General features: G+C 37.0%; 1 protein-coding gene across 4 annotated transcripts in view; it reads left to right on the forward strand.

Annotated features, from left to right (window-relative positions):
• The window catches only part of TPP2 (tripeptidyl peptidase II), a 56,754-nt gene that overhangs the window by 12,596 nt on the left and 26,309 nt on the right, over positions 1-17,849 (forward strand). For all 4 annotated transcript variants that reach the window (XM_010578303.1, XM_010578306.1, XM_010578304.1 and 1 more), the window contains exons 8-19: positions 665-741; positions 1,240-1,367; positions 3,249-3,348; positions 5,389-5,537; positions 5,667-5,782; positions 7,425-7,593; positions 9,543-9,700; positions 11,051-11,127; positions 12,072-12,178; positions 12,981-13,135; positions 14,285-14,401; positions 16,010-16,110. In XM_010578303.1, coding sequence (XP_010576605.1) covers positions 665-741; positions 1,240-1,367; positions 3,249-3,348; positions 5,389-5,537; positions 5,667-5,782; positions 7,425-7,593; positions 9,543-9,700; positions 11,051-11,127; positions 12,072-12,178; positions 12,981-13,135; positions 14,285-14,401; positions 16,010-16,110 — 1,454 coding nt within the window. The remainder of the gene's footprint in view (positions 1-664; positions 742-1,239; positions 1,368-3,248; positions 3,349-5,388; positions 5,538-5,666; positions 5,783-7,424; positions 7,594-9,542; positions 9,701-11,050; positions 11,128-12,071; positions 12,179-12,980; positions 13,136-14,284; positions 14,402-16,009; positions 16,111-17,849) is intronic.

Consider the following 17,849-nt stretch of genomic DNA (forward strand, 5'->3'; position numbering starts at 1 on the left):
CTTATTTAAAGTTCCTTATTCTGTGTTGTGAGTGTATTTTTTTTATAGTTATTTGCATAACTATAGAATACTTACATCTAGAATAGACACTAGCATCTACCCATGTGGCTGAATTTGTTTTAACTCTTGTTTCTGAAGAGTGATGAAAAATATTCCTTTTTAATGAAGAAAGTCCCAAGACCTTTTCCATCTAGTGAGTTGACGGGGAAAAATTTTACACAAGAAAAGGAATTGCAAATAGAAAATTTATTGTGGCCCATAGAATATCTTGCTATAGCAACATGAAAATGTACAGTAATGATTTGTGACTTTTTGGAATTTAACCAAACTGCACAGGAAAGGTGAATTTTATGTTACCGAGGACAGAATACTAATGAGGTCTGCAGTATTGTCTTAGGGTAATGTCTTAATTTATATCTTGGAACATGGCAAGAATAAGACTGTTCAGGGAGTGGGTTTTTTGATTCTGTTTGTTCACTGGGAAAATACCACTTAAGTAACTGATTGAAGTAAATTAAATTATTTTCCTCTGTAGAGTCAAGAAAAATTTATCCCTTTTTCTTAGTTCTGTAGCAGATCAGTTTAAGCAGATACTTTTTGCCATTCCTTATGTGAATTATTCTGTGACTAGTATGTATTTTGGCTTTTATTTTTACTTTATCAGATGATAGAAGCAATAAAATACAAGTGTGATCTTGTCAACTATAGCTATGGAGAGGCAACACATTGGCCAAATTCTGGGTGAGTACTACTGTGGTTAATATGAAGTATTTTAATATTGTAGAAGTGGAATTACGGTTCTTGAGCTTTGTGTAAATGAACTGTCAGTAAGAATGATTTGTCCAGGCCCAAGTGATTGTTATACATTAAACTGTTGCAGTTTACATTTTTAGTTATTTTTGAAAGTTAAATAAACCTATTGAAAGTGCTGTTGATTTATAATACAAAGAATATTTTAGAATAATAAAGAATTTTTGTAGTTGGAATACCACATAATCTGTGGGGTTTTTTGAAGACCTAATATTGCTAAATAACTGTTACTCCTTTTTAAAACCAGAAACTATTTTTTGTTGTCAGCTTCTGTACTGGAACAGCCTCTCCTAGGTGTGGGAAGCAGACTGCATAGTATTCCCTGTTCTGTGACTGGTCACAGAGATTCTGCTAGAAATGGGAGTTTTGCCCTGTGGGAAGAAAATAATATTGTTGATTAAATGACTTATTTTTTTCGTCTTGCATCAGGAGAATTTGTGAAGTAATTAATGAAGCGGTGTGGAAGCACAATGTAATCTATGTTTCAAGTGCAGGAAATAATGGCCCTTGCCTTTCTACAGTAGGATGTCCTGGTGGAACTACATCTAGTGTAATAGGTAAATAATTTGTTTTGAAAAAAAATTTTGATGGTAAACTTTTGAACTTTGTACTTGTGTTACATGTCTGAGATCACTGGTTCATTGCTGAACTAAATCTAAAAAAAAAAATATCAATGACTACTGGACTACAGGATTAATTCTGAGGGAGGCAGTTGTTGCATGCTTAGCCATAAAAATTTAGATTGTTACCTTCTCACAGTTCAAGACATTACGTAGAAAACAGAGGTAGGAGGCGGATGGTCTTGATTTGATGTGGTTTTGTATAAAATTTGCAGAAGAAATCTTTGTGGTCTCACCTATTTGAAGATTCCAAGATTATTTTTTTAACTGTAACTGTCTGAGCACACCACTCAGACCATTAGCTGCTGGTAAATTCAACTTGTAAAAAACGTAAGTCGGATTCCAATTAATCTTCTGGAAAGTCTTGTAATGCATTCTGAATTGTCGGAACCACAGCTTTAGATCATCTGTCTTCATCAGATACTCTAACTTCTATTTGTAGTAAAATGAAGCTTTTTAATTTGGATATAAAATAATCCCACGACATGACCTAGACAAGTCCTTCTAGGGGAAGAATCTTCCAGCTGCAGTGCCACTTCTGTGCAAGTCTATTACTGGCATAAGAATTGGGTTTTCTGATGGGCTAGTGCATGTTTTTGAAGTTTCAGTGAAAGATTGAGGTATAAGACTTAGTAAAAGGTCTAGCATTTGGGGGTAATTTCCCTAGTCTTAATTTTTATATAAATCCTTTGATGCTGCATTACTGCATTACACAAGGTGCTTGTTAAATCTCAGAATTCTCATGCAAGAAGACTTGTAATGTAGACTTGAAAGTTGGAGACACACTATTTCAGGACAGCTAGTAGAATTAACACTGATTGCTTTCTAAAAGTTAATCTACAATTACACCACTCCTGAGACTGGGGATTGGAACTGGAATTGACAAGCTCTTTTCAGGTCTCTATTGGCTTTGCTCTTACAGTGTATCTATGCTGTCAATTCACCTTACTTGCTGTATCACTGTAGAGACTGGGTGATCATTCACCCTGCATGCTGAGTAGCTTGCTCCTTGTACTCCATCTGGAGTGAACTGGATAGGGTTTTTTTGGTTTTTGAGGGTAAAGCAAAATACAATCAACAGGTTGGCTTGGTCCACACAGACAGTATGGACACGGACCTTGCCAGATTTGTTTGTCAGCTTGGTATGGTAGTTTTCTACCATCCTGATGGTGCTTGTGCCATAAAGAAAATGGAGAGTACACTTCAAAATAGGTACACAGCATGGATGCAATGTGCATCCTTGACATCATGTTCTAAAAATACAACTTTAGCAGGCTTTGATGTAGTCATTTAGATGCTCTGGTCACTTTGAACTGATATACAGGAAAGTAATGACTGTCTCATCACTGTGTTTGAGCTGTGTGGATGTGGCCGTCTGCTCCAGGTGATGTAGCTGTGAGCCATGTGAACATGAACCAATTCACATAGATTGCTTTGAGGTATGGTTGGTGTATGTAACAGTGTAAACACAGCCAAAGGGGTGTGGGAGAGAGTGGAGACATGTAAAAGTGATCTGTTGTGAAAGAAACATAGAAGGTGAATACATTCTATTGAGTTTGAATAAAAATTAAACTTTTGAGGGTGACATAATATTTTAATATTTTACAGTATGACCATCTGCATTGTTACTGCATAGCATGCTGCTTAACACTTACTATGTAAAGATACCTGGATTTAATGAGATGGGAAATCTGTGTTTCCATTTTTAAATGTCAAGCAAAAGTTTTTCATAGTGAAGAATTTAAAACACAGAAATAATTTATTTTTGCTTTTAATAGAAATTCATTGTCCATCTAAAATGCTTGAATGTTTTTGCAGGTGTTGGTGCCTATGTATCACCTGACATGATGGTTGCTGAATACTCTTTAAGAGAAAAACTGCCAGCAAATCAATATACTTGGTCATCCAGAGGGCCTAGGTAGGCTATACTGAAAGAACAGATTTATTATTTTGGGGTTCAGATTATGTAATTAAAAAATCTAAAAATTGTTCATTAATACCAGAACAACAGTATCTCTTTCCCATGGGAAGAGTGTAGGTAGCCTGCTGTTCTTGGAAGGCCTTTGTATGTCAGGCTCTAGAACTCCTGGCGGAGGGGGAAGACTGCTGAACTGCTTCGGCACAACCTGTGTGTTTCAGGAAAGCATATTTAATGAGTGCAAACCTATTTAGAGATGATAAAAGTTGTTGAAAAGTTGTTTGGAAATTTGTTCTTTTTCTGAAATTTATTTTTTCAGATGATTTTTTCCATAGTATTTATTTCATTAAGTTGGTGTGGTGAAGTTAACTGTTCTGTTAGCGTTGAAGATTAAAAGAAATACTGTTAACCGTAGTGGTGTTACTTCTGACTTCAGTGACATTTCTGTGATGGCACAACTAACTCAAGGGTTTTGCTTGAGTCCAGTAGAGGTGTGAGTAAGCAGGAAAAAAAATGCTTTTCTACCTCATGTTATAGGAAACTATCTCAAAGATCTCTAAAAGAAAATTTAGGGACAATGAAAACTTCAATTTTATTTCATGTCTCAGAAGCATTTGATAGTAATGTAGTAGCCAAAAGAAGAAAAAAAGAATAGTGTCTCTTCCTGAGTTCTTGCCTGTGTTTAGACTTTGGAATTGTTCTTGCGAGTTGTGGAGTTACTGTATACTGTCTTTTGTAGTTTAGCCTACAGTAGTATGGGATGAAGAAAAAACAAAAAACGTGGCTTGAGGTTGGTCCTTGGTTTATTTGCTGGTTACATAGCAAATGCTTCTCTGGTAGCATTCGTCTTTAAAGTTAGCTGTCATGGTGTTTGTATATTTACAGACAAGTATATTGTTCCAAGAACCTTATTATGTAGAATTGTCGTGTGCTTTGTCACTTTGTAAAATAGTCAGAATGAGCATATGTCAGCTGCAAGTCCCAAGTCTGGCCAAAGGAGGATTCCCCTTGTGTAGGGTGCAGCACGCAGGTGACTGGAGAGTTCCTGAAGCTTTGTGAGAGCAGGCTTGGGGTAGGGGATCAGTCTGTCTGAGTAAGCGGGAGCGGCTTTTGGGCAGATATGCTATGCACTGCTTGACGAGAAGTGTCATGATACAGAACCTGTTGTTTGTATAGGGCTGTCATAAAATATGTCAAGACGTTACGTTAAGGTATTATACTGAGAGTACTCTGATTTGAGACAGATTTGAGACATATGAAGCTGTTAGTGTGGGATACAAATACCCTAAAATACCCTGCCTCCCCAGAAAACTTATTAGTGCTGTCCTTATTCAAGTGCTGGAATTTTTGTCTATCCAGAACAAGGAAGATGGAATATACTAGCTCATAGAGTTGAAAACTAGATGCTGCTTTCACTGTGCCATAGGTACTTGCTCCATTCTTAAATATGCTTGAGCAAGAGAGAAAGGTGGCTTAGGCCCAGCTGATCCTGGGCCTATCCATGTCTTGATGTTCCTTTTTTTGTCTTCTCCCCCTGCTCTCCTTGTCTCAGGTTCTGTATTGTAATTCAGAATTTGACCTGGTGTTCAAGTGGCAACATGCAAAATAAGAGATCTGGAGTTTGAATCTTTTCTAGTCTTCCTCTCCCTTTTACTATTTTTCTTTAAAAAGAATAACTGTTAAATAGGCTATGTAGAATACTAATTTATGTATTGAAATGTTTAATAGGTTTGTTTGTGTGTGTTTTCTAATTGAAATCCCAGAAGATACTCTGCTGACTAAACTGAAGCCTGGTGAAAAGTATTGAAGGAGTGAAAGTTTAGAAAACTTTCCCTGTAAAACAGGCATAGCTGATGATTAATGTGAGATTTTAAATTGCTATTTAGTGGCATGCTTTTTCTTGGGTTTAATGGGTTAATGGATTTAGTGAAGTAATATACTTGTGTTCTCTAAAATAATTTTTTTAAGTGCACGGATAACTTCAAGATAAAGCGTGCAGAAAAAAATGTTTGTTTTTCAACCATTCTGTTTTAACACTAGCACTGATGGAGCTCTTGGAGTAAGTATCAGTGCCCCAGGAGGTGCTATTGCTTCTGTTCCAAACTGGACTCTGCGAGGAACACAACTCATGAATGGCACATCCATGTCTTCTCCCAATGCATGTGGAGGCATTGCGTTAGTATTGTCAGGTAATGTGCTACAATCTTCAATACAGATGCATAGTCTAAAAGAGATTAGGTACTTTTTCCTCTTAAAAAAAATGCTGTAACTTTCAAATTTTTTGTTGTATCCAATAATAACCTTATTGTTAATTTCAGGTCTCAAGGCTAATGATATTCATTACACTGTTCATTCTGTCAGAAGAGCTTTAGAAAATACTGCAGTGAAGGCTGAAAACATAGAAGTATTTGCACAAGGACATGGAATTATTCAGGTACTCGCTAGCAAAAAACCCAAAATAATATAAATAACTGCCAGTGCAAAACTAACCCACAAAAAAACCCAAACAGCTTTCTAGATGAGCTCACTCAGTTTGCTCCCATGCTACGTGATTCTCAGATCTGATTGAGGGAGAGGAAGGGAAAGTAGTGGGAGGGGAGGAGGATTGAGATGGTTCTTTCAGTTGCAGCATGCAGTTATTGTAGAATAAATGTGCTAACTAGACACATTCTTAGACTGGTCAAAAAGGTATGTGGACATAAAAGTGGGATGTGGATTTTTATCACCCACGTGGATTTGGATGCCTAAATTCTGTGCTAATGTTAAAAAATGTTCTTATGCTATTGTCAGAGAGAGCTGAACTTGGTCTGTGCAGTCAAAAGCTGGAACTGTAAGTTCTGGGCAGTGAAAATACAGAGATACCCATGCTGGTTTACAAAGCAACACAGCTGCAGTTGTGTGATGACTTTGTTCTGGGCCTGTACTGAAAAGTCTTGAGTGTTCATTGTATCCTGTGCACTTCTAAGTAGCTTGGAAATCTGTGATGTGATCCTTTGTAGGATGAAGGCATAGTCTCCCTATGCATAAGCTTAGGTTCTTAAAGAGCTGCTGCTGGTTTTTGCCTGTAGTCACTCCCCTCCTAGCCAAATAGAGGTACTGAGATTTTGCTCTCATGCTTAAAGATGCTACATATTAAATGCTTAACCCTAAACTCATGTTCTGGAAATGCTAGAACCCGGTAGGTAATGTCTGCTAAGCACATCTGTAACACTGAGTTTAATACAGAAGGAAAAAAGTTGGTAGCCATATCAAATAAAAAACATCGCCCCAGAAAAATGAAATGCACCAGTCATATCTTATGACTCAGTAGTCTGTGATTAAAGCATGTGTTAAAACATGTGGTTAAAACTCTGATCTGGGAGACCGAGGCTGTTGTATGTCCACTTGTCTCAAAGGAGAGTGCCCTAATCTCTGCTGGTGAAGGTAGCTCACCGTGAAGTAGAAGAGAACATAAGATTTTTGGAGTCAGTAGAATAGAAAACAAGATAGAAGGGTGTCTTTTTAAAATGAAAAGTTGAACTTGTCATCAGAGTTTACTGTGACAGCTCATTTACTTAAATCCATGGCTGGATTTCATGACCTGATTCTCTTTTTGTATCAATATATAAAACTTACATGGGCATCCCATACTGCTTGTCTCTTTTCAACTGCTCAACTTCTGGTATTGTATAAAAGGTTTAAATGCTTAACTAGTGTTGCTCCACGTATGAGAAAGGCACCTAAATTAGCATAGTAGGTCTGGGCCTTTGAAGTCCATTTTGTGTTTGAAGTCATCTGTGAGAACTTCTGGTATGCACGTTTTGATGGATTTGTAGCAGAGGACATTTGTCAGTTTTTTTGGTTTGTTTTTGTTTAATGTTCTTGACTCTGTGCTCTGTGTGGCTGTTGCAGACTGAAAATGTTGCCTCATTTTCTGTACTGAGTATCATGTAAGGTGCAGTCAGGGTGTCTCAGGTAGCACGTGAGTTGCTTCACTGTTTGTTGCTGTGTTTGCTGGACACTTCATACTGAAGATAATATGCCTAAATTACTATTAAGTTGAAATTTGGTAATTTAGAATGTGTTCTTTCAAACAGGTTGATAAAGCCTATGACTACCTCATTCAGAATTCATCATTAACAAGTAACATAGGCTTTACAGTTACTGTTGGCAGCAACCGTGGAATCTACCTCAGAGATCCTGCCCAGATAGCTGCACCTTCTGATCATGGGGTTGGCATAGAACCTGTCTTTCCTGAGAATACAGGTAGGAAAGAGCTTTTTTATGCCGGGGTGGGGGGAGCAGAAATAAAGTGTAATCTTTAAATAAAAAAGCTGTGATTAATGAGGAGTGATAGGAATCTGTACCATGAAAGGAGTAAGTGCAACTCTAAATTTCATAGTAAATGAAGGCATGCAGCTAAAAACCATTTCCATTCTAACCTCAGACTTTTACTGCAGCACTTATACGTTTTCGGGGAGTCTGTTGCTTCATGCTTCCTCTCACTGAAAAAAGCGATCTCTCTTTGTTCTGAAGAAACATAAAATGAAGTTGTGGGGCTAGGGAAAAATACGGTAAAACAATCAAATATCCCTAATGTTTCATGAAATTATAGAACTTTAAGGGTTTTGTTGTAGATAACTCTTGACAAAAATTATTACTGTTCTAAAGATGAAAGAACTTACCCAGAAATTAGTTTCTCAGTTATTTAAAGACTATAAATTCTACATTTGGACTTTATCGAAGTTTCCACAACCTGAGAAAAACCTTAGTTTAACAAACTAGACTTATATTCAGTATCTAATAATGAATAAACATAAATATATCTAAAGACAATACAGGAACTGATACAGGTTTTAGTTACTTACTAACACGGTAAAAATAACTTGTCCGAAACAAAGTAAGGTTTGACGTCTTTTCTCCATAAACTGTTTTGGCCTGCTTTACTTGATTAAGTACAAATTGGAACTTACTGAGAGACTGAATTAGATTGTATTAAAAAATGGTCCATGTGAGAGCTTGTTACTGATATTAATTCCTTTCCTAAAACCAGTGATCCCCAAGAAGGTTGGCATGTGACAAAGGGTTGAGTTTATTTAGTGCAAGAAAGGGTGTGAATCAGGACAGGTTACTGACTCAGAGTAACTTGGTGGTTTGACAGGTTAAATTGCAATTGGTGCTTTTTAAATTTACCGTATGACATGGAGAAATAAAATAATTGTACAATAGACTCTTCTGCAGGAAGCAAACAATCTGAAAACATAGTTAGACATTTGTAACGGATGACTGGCTTGTAGCATGATGTTGTTTCCCTAGTACCTGTCAATTGTTATTGCTGTGCTGTGTCTGCTGTTTTCAAGACTGAGTTTGAGAAACTGTAGTAAGAGGTTAAGGGAGGCTGATCTGCTCAGTCTCTCTGTTGAAGTTCTCTTTGAGCTCTTATTGCTTCTCATGTACCTACAAGGGAGTTACATTGATAAGAGTGCTCTTTTCTCTACTTAAAGTTGTAATTAAATGTCTGAAAATTAAGCTAAGGTTAATTAGGACCAGGAAATGTGGAAAATTTTTTTCAAAGTGTCATTAATCTTTAGAGCAAGAGAAAGCTGGTTTTTAATCACTAAAACATTTCAGCTAGAGTTGGATGCTTTTCTGGAAGCTGTGCTTTAACCCATAGCTTTTTTGACATGGAAGCTAATTTGCAAAATCGGCTAAATTGACTGGTTGCAAAGGCAGACTAGACTAGCATAGTAATTTTTTAATAGACTTCTTGCTTAGGTTGCTGTATAATGTAATTTGGTAATTGGCATAACCTTCAGAATCAGTGCAATTGCTTTTTATTGTATTTCTCTGCATTAGGCAAGACTTTGTATCTATATAAGAAAGTTTATACCTGCTTCCAGACTATGTTGTGGGTAATTGAAGCATTGCTTACTAGCCTACCTTTGACTTTGTCAGGTTTGACTGTTTCGGGGGGGGAAATTGGGTACAACCTTTATTTTACTGTACACTGCTGCTATTCTGCTTTTCTCAAGTTAAAAGAAATAATATGGAACACTGTCCTTCGTGAAGAATCTGACATCCAGGGGCCCTAAGGATTGGTTCCTATTACATTTTATTGATGTGTATGTACATTTTAATGGCAAATACTCTGTTATAGTAGAATATGAACACACGTTTCTGTTATTGAACTGGTTTTTAAATTTGTTTCTTGACAGAAAATACTGAAAGAATATCTCTCCAGCTTCATTTAGCTTTAACTTCAACTGCACCATGGGTCCAGTGTCCTAGTCATTTAGAGCTTATGAACCAGTGTCGACACATAAATATTCGTGTGGATCCACGTGGCCTGAGAGAAGGACTGCATTATACAGAGGTATTGAAGTATAGGTGTTCTAAGGAAGATTGTGCGCCCTTTCCTCTTCATTTGGTCTCTGTCAACTTTTTACAGAAGTAATTTTTAAGGCAATAAAAGCTGTGTGCTGTACAGACCAGAAAATACTGCCACACTCCATTTCACTATACAGATGGAATCCAGGGCTCAGAAGTAGTTATGCTATACAGTGTGTTGTATAGCACATGCCAGTGGGACTTTGAGTATCTGTGTTTAAGAAATAAAAGCATATAGGAAATATAAACCAAGTAAATAACCATTCATTAAGGTTTTTTCCTCTGGATATACTTTCACCTTTGACTATCTGGCTCAGTCCTGTATTATTATTGAGGATAGAGATTTGTGGTTTTATGAGGTCTTAAATATTTCTCTCTTTCTGTGGTGGCTTAAGGACTGGCCTAGCTTTTGTGGTGTTGCTGTGCAGTCTTATATGGACCCAAGATTTTGCTTTACCTTGAGGCGTTGCTTGGGTACAGTGATGCAACCTATTTTCTTGTTTCCTCACCTCTACCCTATCCCATTTTGGAAGGTGAAGGAGAAAAATGCGTGGTAATGGCTGTGACAGCAGAAGCATTACTTTGAGTAGCTACGTTCAAATTTGGACAAATTTTAATACAAAAGCCATTAAATTTCTCGTTTTCTCTCCCAACCATCCCCTTTCCTGCAAAAGAAACCCACCAACAAAAAATATTTTTCAGCCCTCTCCGTCCTTATCCCAAACCTTATATTAACATTGAAATGTTTCCATTGCATTGTAGTTGATCATAATGAAGATGATACCAGCTTGCTTTGTAGAAGTGACTTCCTTAAGATGCTTAGAGTTACAAGTCTTGTATGGTACCACTGAGAACATTTTAGCAAAGTGATGATGGAACAAATTTTCAGAGATAGTATTTAAAGCTTGGCCATGAAAAGTGTGGTAAATCAAACTGTATTTTCTCAAACATAATCCTGGAAAATAAGGATTAAAATATTTTTAATACAACAACCAAAATAGCTGAAATGAAATAATAAGGCTGTTTGGGACAAATTCTGAAACTAGGTTGAGCTTTTGATAAAGGGACTATCAAATGTGGGTTGAAATCTTGAAAACTTCTGGGGAAAGACTGAAATTAGCTAAGTGTGAAAACTAGTTTGTTTGTTTGTTTTTTCTTGGTGAATGTTGCTGTTTTACTATTTCTAGGGTGACACTTGTCAAATGAAGATTTTTTTTTTTTTCCTGCAGTGATAACTACAGAGATTCAAAATACTCTCCAACTAGTTTGTTTAATGTTGTCTTCTATAATTTCATTTTGACTAAAGATTTTAAGTGGCTGTATTTTACTTTCTTAGGTGTGTGGATATGATATAGCAATGCCTAATGCAGGCCCTCTGTTCAGAGTTCCAATAACTGTTGTTATACCAACAAGGTCAGTAAACCCAGTTTTTATCTGCTTTTTTTAAGTTTAGTTTTGTTTTCTGTACCCACTTTACTTGTCATTTAGTTAACCACCTTCTTTCTCTGGGAGTTATTGAACTTACTACTAACATTGATAAGGGAGCAGAAATCTGAAGAAATTCTCGGAGCAGACTTATACAGCAGTGGCTTTTTTGTAGTTTTGGTCCTGGCAGCCAGAAGGCAAGTGTGTTCTGGTGGGCTTAGCCACAGTGGCAGCAGCTTCCTGGTCCATCAGAATACAGAGGACTTCTGGATTGTTGACCAAAGAATCAATCAATATACTCGTAGATGTCAGTCAACTGCAGTTTGGGTTTTTTTGTTGGGTTTTTTTTTTTCATTTCTAACTGGTGGACTAGAGTAAAGGTGGAGACATTATTTGGCAGGTGAACGTTGGGATAAGCTTCCATCATGACTTTAATGGAGTGAATTTAGAGGTTTAGTATTTTGGTTTAAACATATGAATTCAGTGATGTTGATAAGGAAGGCAAGTGTCTTATTAAACCTATTCAGTGGACAATCTGCCCTGAGGAAGACAAAGTAACTTTTCTCTAACTCATTCATAGGAATATTACTTCTTACATACCTTAGCTCACTTTAGTGGAAAGTCACTCGGACAGGAAAAGCAGATCCACTGAAAACTAGGATTCTTTGACACTTGTATTTAAGCACAGTAACTTCAGGGAGGTGGGGAGGGTGTCTACATAATGTGGTGGAGCTGATGTTTTATATCTTTTACATACATTGTGCTGTCAGTTTCTGTACTAGTATGGATTAAAATAAGTGGTGCTAAGGACTAAATAGCCTCATTGTTTGCTTTTTATTTGACAGTATTTTTGCATTTGAAAAAACTTTTTTTAAAAAAAAAAGGAGGCTTCACAGCTTGATTACTGTTTGTGTTTTCTTTTTGACATACAGAGTAGATGAATCATCAAGCTATGATGTGACATATACAGATGTTCATTTTAAACCTGGTCAAATCCGAAGGCACTTCATTGATGTTCCACAGGGAGCTACGTGGGCTGGTAAGGAAAATGACCACATTAATTAAATAGAAAAAATCGCATCTGTCAGACTTGACAAAGTTGTTTTGAAATCATTTTGAGTTCTGCCTGAACAAGAACTGAAGGATTTCACCCAGGAATACATAAAATGTTTATTGGATTTTAAGCTCTTAGAGGAGTGGTTTTGAGTTATCTCATGGTTTCTGGTATAGTAGAATCCCAATTCTCAGTCTTCTAGAAAGCAGCAAATACAGCCTGAAGTGATTGCCCATAATGGGAGGATTACCCCAAGCTTATGGAGAAGTATTACTGTCTGAGGTTTGCCTAGTTTTCAAGGTGTATGGATGTAGTGTTGAAAGAGGTCTTAACTGAAGAAAATGTGATTTTCATAACAGGCAAGTAGCTCATAATTCTGCAAGGAGGAAAAAAAGGTTTTTCTCTGTGTCTTCCTATGCGGGATTACTAAATAATAATCCTTTCAAGGATCTTTCATTTAGACTGAACTTAGTGATAAGACTCTTAATTTGGAGTTCAGCAGCAGTCTGTCCTGTACAAATTATACATCTGTAGTATCTGATTAATTTTCACCATTTAGGTGAGTCATGTTTCTCTTAACTGATCTCTGAATTTAGCTAGCTTTCCTTAATCTGAAAGAGTCTTTGTAAATAACTGATATATAAGCATTATTCACATATGGAGCCACTTGGGGTACTGCATAATTTCTTAAATTACTTGTGAAACTAGTGGTTTTTTGCTGAATCGCTGCTTTCCTTCTAAAATTCTTGTCTTTTGAAACTAAACTTAATTCTTTTCTTTAATCTAGAAGTGACAGTATGTTCATGTTCAGCTGATGTGACGGCCAAGTTTGTGCTTCATGCTGTTCAGCTGGTGAAACAAAAAGCCTATAGAAGTCATGAGTTCTACAAATTTTCATCCTTACCAGAAAAAGGATCAGTGACTGAAGCATTTCCTGTCTTAGTAAGTTACCTTAGGGTGGCATGGGGCAAGAGAGAGAAAGTGCAGTATCAGTGCAGTATAACATAACTCATTCTGGACTGGTTTTTTTTCCCTAAGAAAAACCCCAAACCCAAGAAATCATAGGTTTGTTACAGTAGTGAATGCATCTGGTTGTCAGTTTTGAAAAGATGTCTAATAGCTTGCTAGTGATTCTTAATTATTTGGTAATGCCCTTATAATACATATTAATCTCTTTAATTTGTTGGTACTTTTTTATATAAACCAGTTTGTTTCCCTTTAAAATAGGGGCTATGATTTGTTTGATAGATGTAATTCAGCATATTTTGCCTTTAGTGCTTAATGTGGTAATCTGGGACATCTTGATGTTGAAGTCAGGTGATAACTGACTGGCTTACGTTCATACTGTTTAGATACAGCAGGCTTAGCTTGAATAATGCTAGCTCATAAGTCCAAAACAGAACCACCGAGTGAGCTAACAGGTCAGGGGTGTGGATGATAAAGAGTCCAGTTCTCAAGTTGGTCCCCTGCCTTGCTCAATTTATTTGTATAGCTCTAAAGCCTAAGAGTGGTTATGATTTCTGTGCTATTCAGTCCCTTACACTCTGTGAAAAGGCCAGATGGGGGACCCTAAGCTAAGTTTGTCCCACTGACACATTGTGAATTTTTGCATGTTAGTTAAAAAAAACCACCAACAACAAAAAGCCAACAAAACAACAACAAAAAAATCCCCAAACCTCCCAAGCTTCATGTTGTCTTAAAAGGCGGAGGATGGGATCTCTTTTTCTGATACACATTTTCTAGGGCACACATATAAACTCGTCTATGAACTAACCTGTCTGCCTAATTTGAAGGATAGGAAAGGAAGATGTAATATTTAAAAGCTGTACCTTTCTCTGGAGGGTATACCCCTGGCGCTCTTAGTTTTGATGTGGTCATCAGTCATCCTGTTTTGGAGCTTTCTTGTGTTTTCTGGACCAAGTATAGTGTCTTATTTGGTACTGTACAAACCTATACAACTGCAGTAAACTGGACATAACAGGGTCTTTTTTGAGCTGTAGTGCATTTTTTTTGGCTTGGGATGAGGGAGGCTGGGTTGAATAGAAGGGGAAGATGGGAGCTTGAGTCTAACTTTGTGCTTTTGTTACTCAGGCTGGAAAAACCATTGAATTTTGTGTTGCTCGGTGGTGGGCAAGCCTTAGTGATGTTAGCATTAATTACACAATTTCTTTCCATGGTGTACTTTGTGCTACTCCTCAGCTAAACATGGTAAGTTTTCCAGAGTGTTTATTTAGAATTATTCTGAAGTCCTGTGGTATCTCAGAATAAAAAAAGCTTTTCTTCATTCTTGCCTGTATTTAGAAAGACTAAAAGTACCTTTATACATGAGATGTTCATGTTTTCTCTTAAAACTAGGTAAACAGGAGTTCAGTCCCAGAGAAATGCCCATTACCATTATTTATGATTTTTTTTGTCTTTTCATTATAAATCAGTAGGGGGGGAGGGAACTAGACAGGAAGAAAAACCCCAACAAACAAAAAACCCAAACCCAACACCAATAGAAAGGACATGCTAAAAGGATGAAATTGTAACTATACTTCCACTAGCAAGTGTTTGTATGAATAAAATTTGCTGGGACCACAGTTCTTGAACTTGAATATCTAGACTACCATTGCTAATAGACAGTACTCTGAATACTATTTTCAGAATAAAGTATCATTAAAATTTCTGTTCAGTGTTTTATTGAGATGTACTGATTGGCTTGAGATTCATCGTTTAGGGCAGTTGAAGGCACAGTGGATGGGCAGTGTAGTGATTACTAAGGCCCCGTGATACTAAAGGATTGAAAAAGTTTCTAAAAACATTAGCATGATAATATTGACAGTACTTTGTCTTGCTCCTGTGTTCTTTGCTGTGCTGTGCAGCCTGGCTTGGCTTGACTTTGCCTCCCTCAGGAGGGGGCTCTTTTTGAGAGCTGAGATGGCAATACCTACATGAAGCCACACCATGCTAATTTATCCTGGCTCCTCGCTTTTTTTTTCAGCTAAGGGCCAGAGCACATTATAGCTGTCCCATGGGTGAATTTGGATGTATTCAGGCCCTAAGAGCTGAATAAACTGGGCAAAAAAGAGCAGGTGCGTTGTGCTAAGGTACCAGATCTTGAACCAGTAAAGCAGAAAAAGAAAGAGCTGGTGGTGGTGGTGTGCACAGCAGCTTCCCCCATGACAGCAGGATTACATCGACTGAATAATGTAGAGTTAAAAATAAAAATACAAACAGTTCTGCCCTTCCTTCTTGAGCACCTGTAACTTTCATAAAATAAATTTTGATAGTGCTGTTATGCTGGTGGCTTTGTCATGGTGGCTTTGTCATGGGATGCTGCTAGGAGAAAAGTTTTCAGATTATTTTGCCCATCGCTAGCCTATGTATGTAGTATTGTTTTTTTCACAAAGTTAAACTATTCTGTAATAATAATCCTAACAAGCAGCACCATAAAATAGTTGTTTTAAGATTCTAGATAAGTAATACTTGTATTTATTGAATTATGTATTCAGAGGAAATCGTCACAAATGCACAAACAAAACCCAGTCCTGCCCAAAGTGTGACTTGTACAGTTCTGTACCAAGTACTTAAATTAAGGGGGGTGGGGGGAATAGAAATTAGACTTTAGCTCCAATTGCTAAAGTTTTGCAAGTGCCAGTATATCTGCTGTTCTAAAATAAAGATAAGCTTGTGACACTTTCAAACATGTGCAGTATTACTTCTTATAGTATAGATAAATACAGCCTGCGTTGTGTTTTTGAGGGATGTATCAGATGGTCCACCTCTGGCGTTATAAGTGCACAGAAGCCTAATTGTTATATAATCTTTCTTTAGCATGCTTCAGAAGGCATCGTACGATTTGACGTTCAGTCCCTGTTGAAGTATGAAGATATTGCTCCATGCATAAATCTGAAAAGCTGGGTTCAAACGCTCAGGTAGAGTTTCTGGGGAGCTGTATTGGGAAAATGAGAGAACTATTCATATGTAGTTAAAACAGTAGCAAGTTAACAGTGAAATTTAGGATAACAACAATATTCTTGTCAAATTTTAAGTATGTTTGGAAGCATCGATTAATAAAATTTCTCAGCATTCTCTTTTTTGGTTCCTTTTACCTTTGACAAAATTTGAGAATTATGTTGACTTTTTTCCATACAAATAATTTTCTTTAAGCTAATTTAAAAAAAAAAAAAATTTACAAAAATATTCCATTGCTTCCGAAGGAGACACTTAGAGGTAAAAGGCACTTGAATATCTAAAGAAACAATTTGTAGAGTTATTTGAGTTATTTGGTGCTACTGTTTGTTGTTTGGGGTTTTTTAAGCAGCTGCTTCAGATACTGCCCAGTTTTGACCTGGGAAGACTGTCTTCTCTCTCTTGCTTGATTGGAAATGTTTTTGTAGGACCTGCTGTAGAATTTTGCGTGGAAAGTTGTGTTTATCTTGTTGTCAGTTTGACACATGCTGATTTGGAGGAAAAGCTTTGTTGGAAAATTCCTAACCAGTAGTTACTAAAGTTGGTCAGTGCAGGAGGAAAAAGAAATGCCATACAGTTTAGCAGTATTTTTAAGACCTGGGCCAGACAATTTCACAGTGGTCAGTAATCCAAAGTTTTCCATTATTTGGGCCTCTCAGTGTTGACCTTGGACTCTGTCTGGGGCTTTTGGATACTTGTAACTGGAATTGAGGTTGCTGGGAGTTTATTGTTTAATGAACATGTCACCTAATGTTAGGTTCAGAAATACCCAATTTGATATGCCTTAAGTGAGGAAATAAAACAATCCCCTAATATATCTTTGCCTCATTCTTGGTTTGTAAAATGGAGATGCTCTTATCTCCTTGTAGTATTTGAGACACTCATCTGACAGCAAATGAACTGCAGTTAAGTAAACTAATGAGAAATATATATGTATTTAAATTAAGGCATGAATAGTGTCCCTTGAATGAAATAATGAGTCATAACACAGAAGAAAAAAAGTGCTGAATGGCTTCTCATTCAGTCTCTTGAGTTTCAAATGCTTGGAGGTAGGGTGAGTATTAGGAAGACATATCATGTGTGGTGTTACTCAGTTCTTAAGTCTTCTGTCAGCAGTCTCTCTGGTGTCTGCCAGACTAGGAAACCTGGGTTAAATGAACCTGTGGTCTGACCCAGCACAGATATTTTACTGGGTGACTAGTCTGTACTCTTGGCAATGAAAAAGCTGACAATCTTATAGAAAAACTTGGATCGTGTAAAGGTTGTCAGAATGAATGAAATGTAAACTTAAATGATGCCAGGCCACCATCATTCTGCTACTCTTTATTTCCAAAGCTCTGATTTTCCTATATAATTATTATTTAGCCTATATTCTTTGATGCTTAAGGTCTAAAGTGTTTGTGCTGCTCTGAACAATAGCTTGTCCTAACTGTATCTGGGTTAACATACACTACATAGGCAGTGTATGTTAACATTCTTCTGTGTTACTACTCTGATTTCTGTAAGGCCTCTTACAGATTCTTTTCTGATATTACCTTCTATAACAAACAGTTATCAACTATTTATTCTGTTCTCTAATTACTGTGCCGTTAATCTTTCAATCTATGAATAAAAGTGCTGATTACAGCATGGATACTAGAGATGTAGTCACCTGATTTTTCTTCCTTATCCTGAAACCTGTTGGATTCCCCCCCGCCCCCCC

This window comes from Haliaeetus leucocephalus, unplaced genomic scaffold (assembly GCF_000737465.1).
Source record: "Haliaeetus leucocephalus isolate CR32 unplaced genomic scaffold, Haliaeetus_leucocephalus-4.0 Scaffold626, whole genome shotgun sequence".
Classification (NCBI taxonomy): domain Eukaryota; kingdom Metazoa; phylum Chordata; class Aves; order Accipitriformes; family Accipitridae; genus Haliaeetus; species Haliaeetus leucocephalus.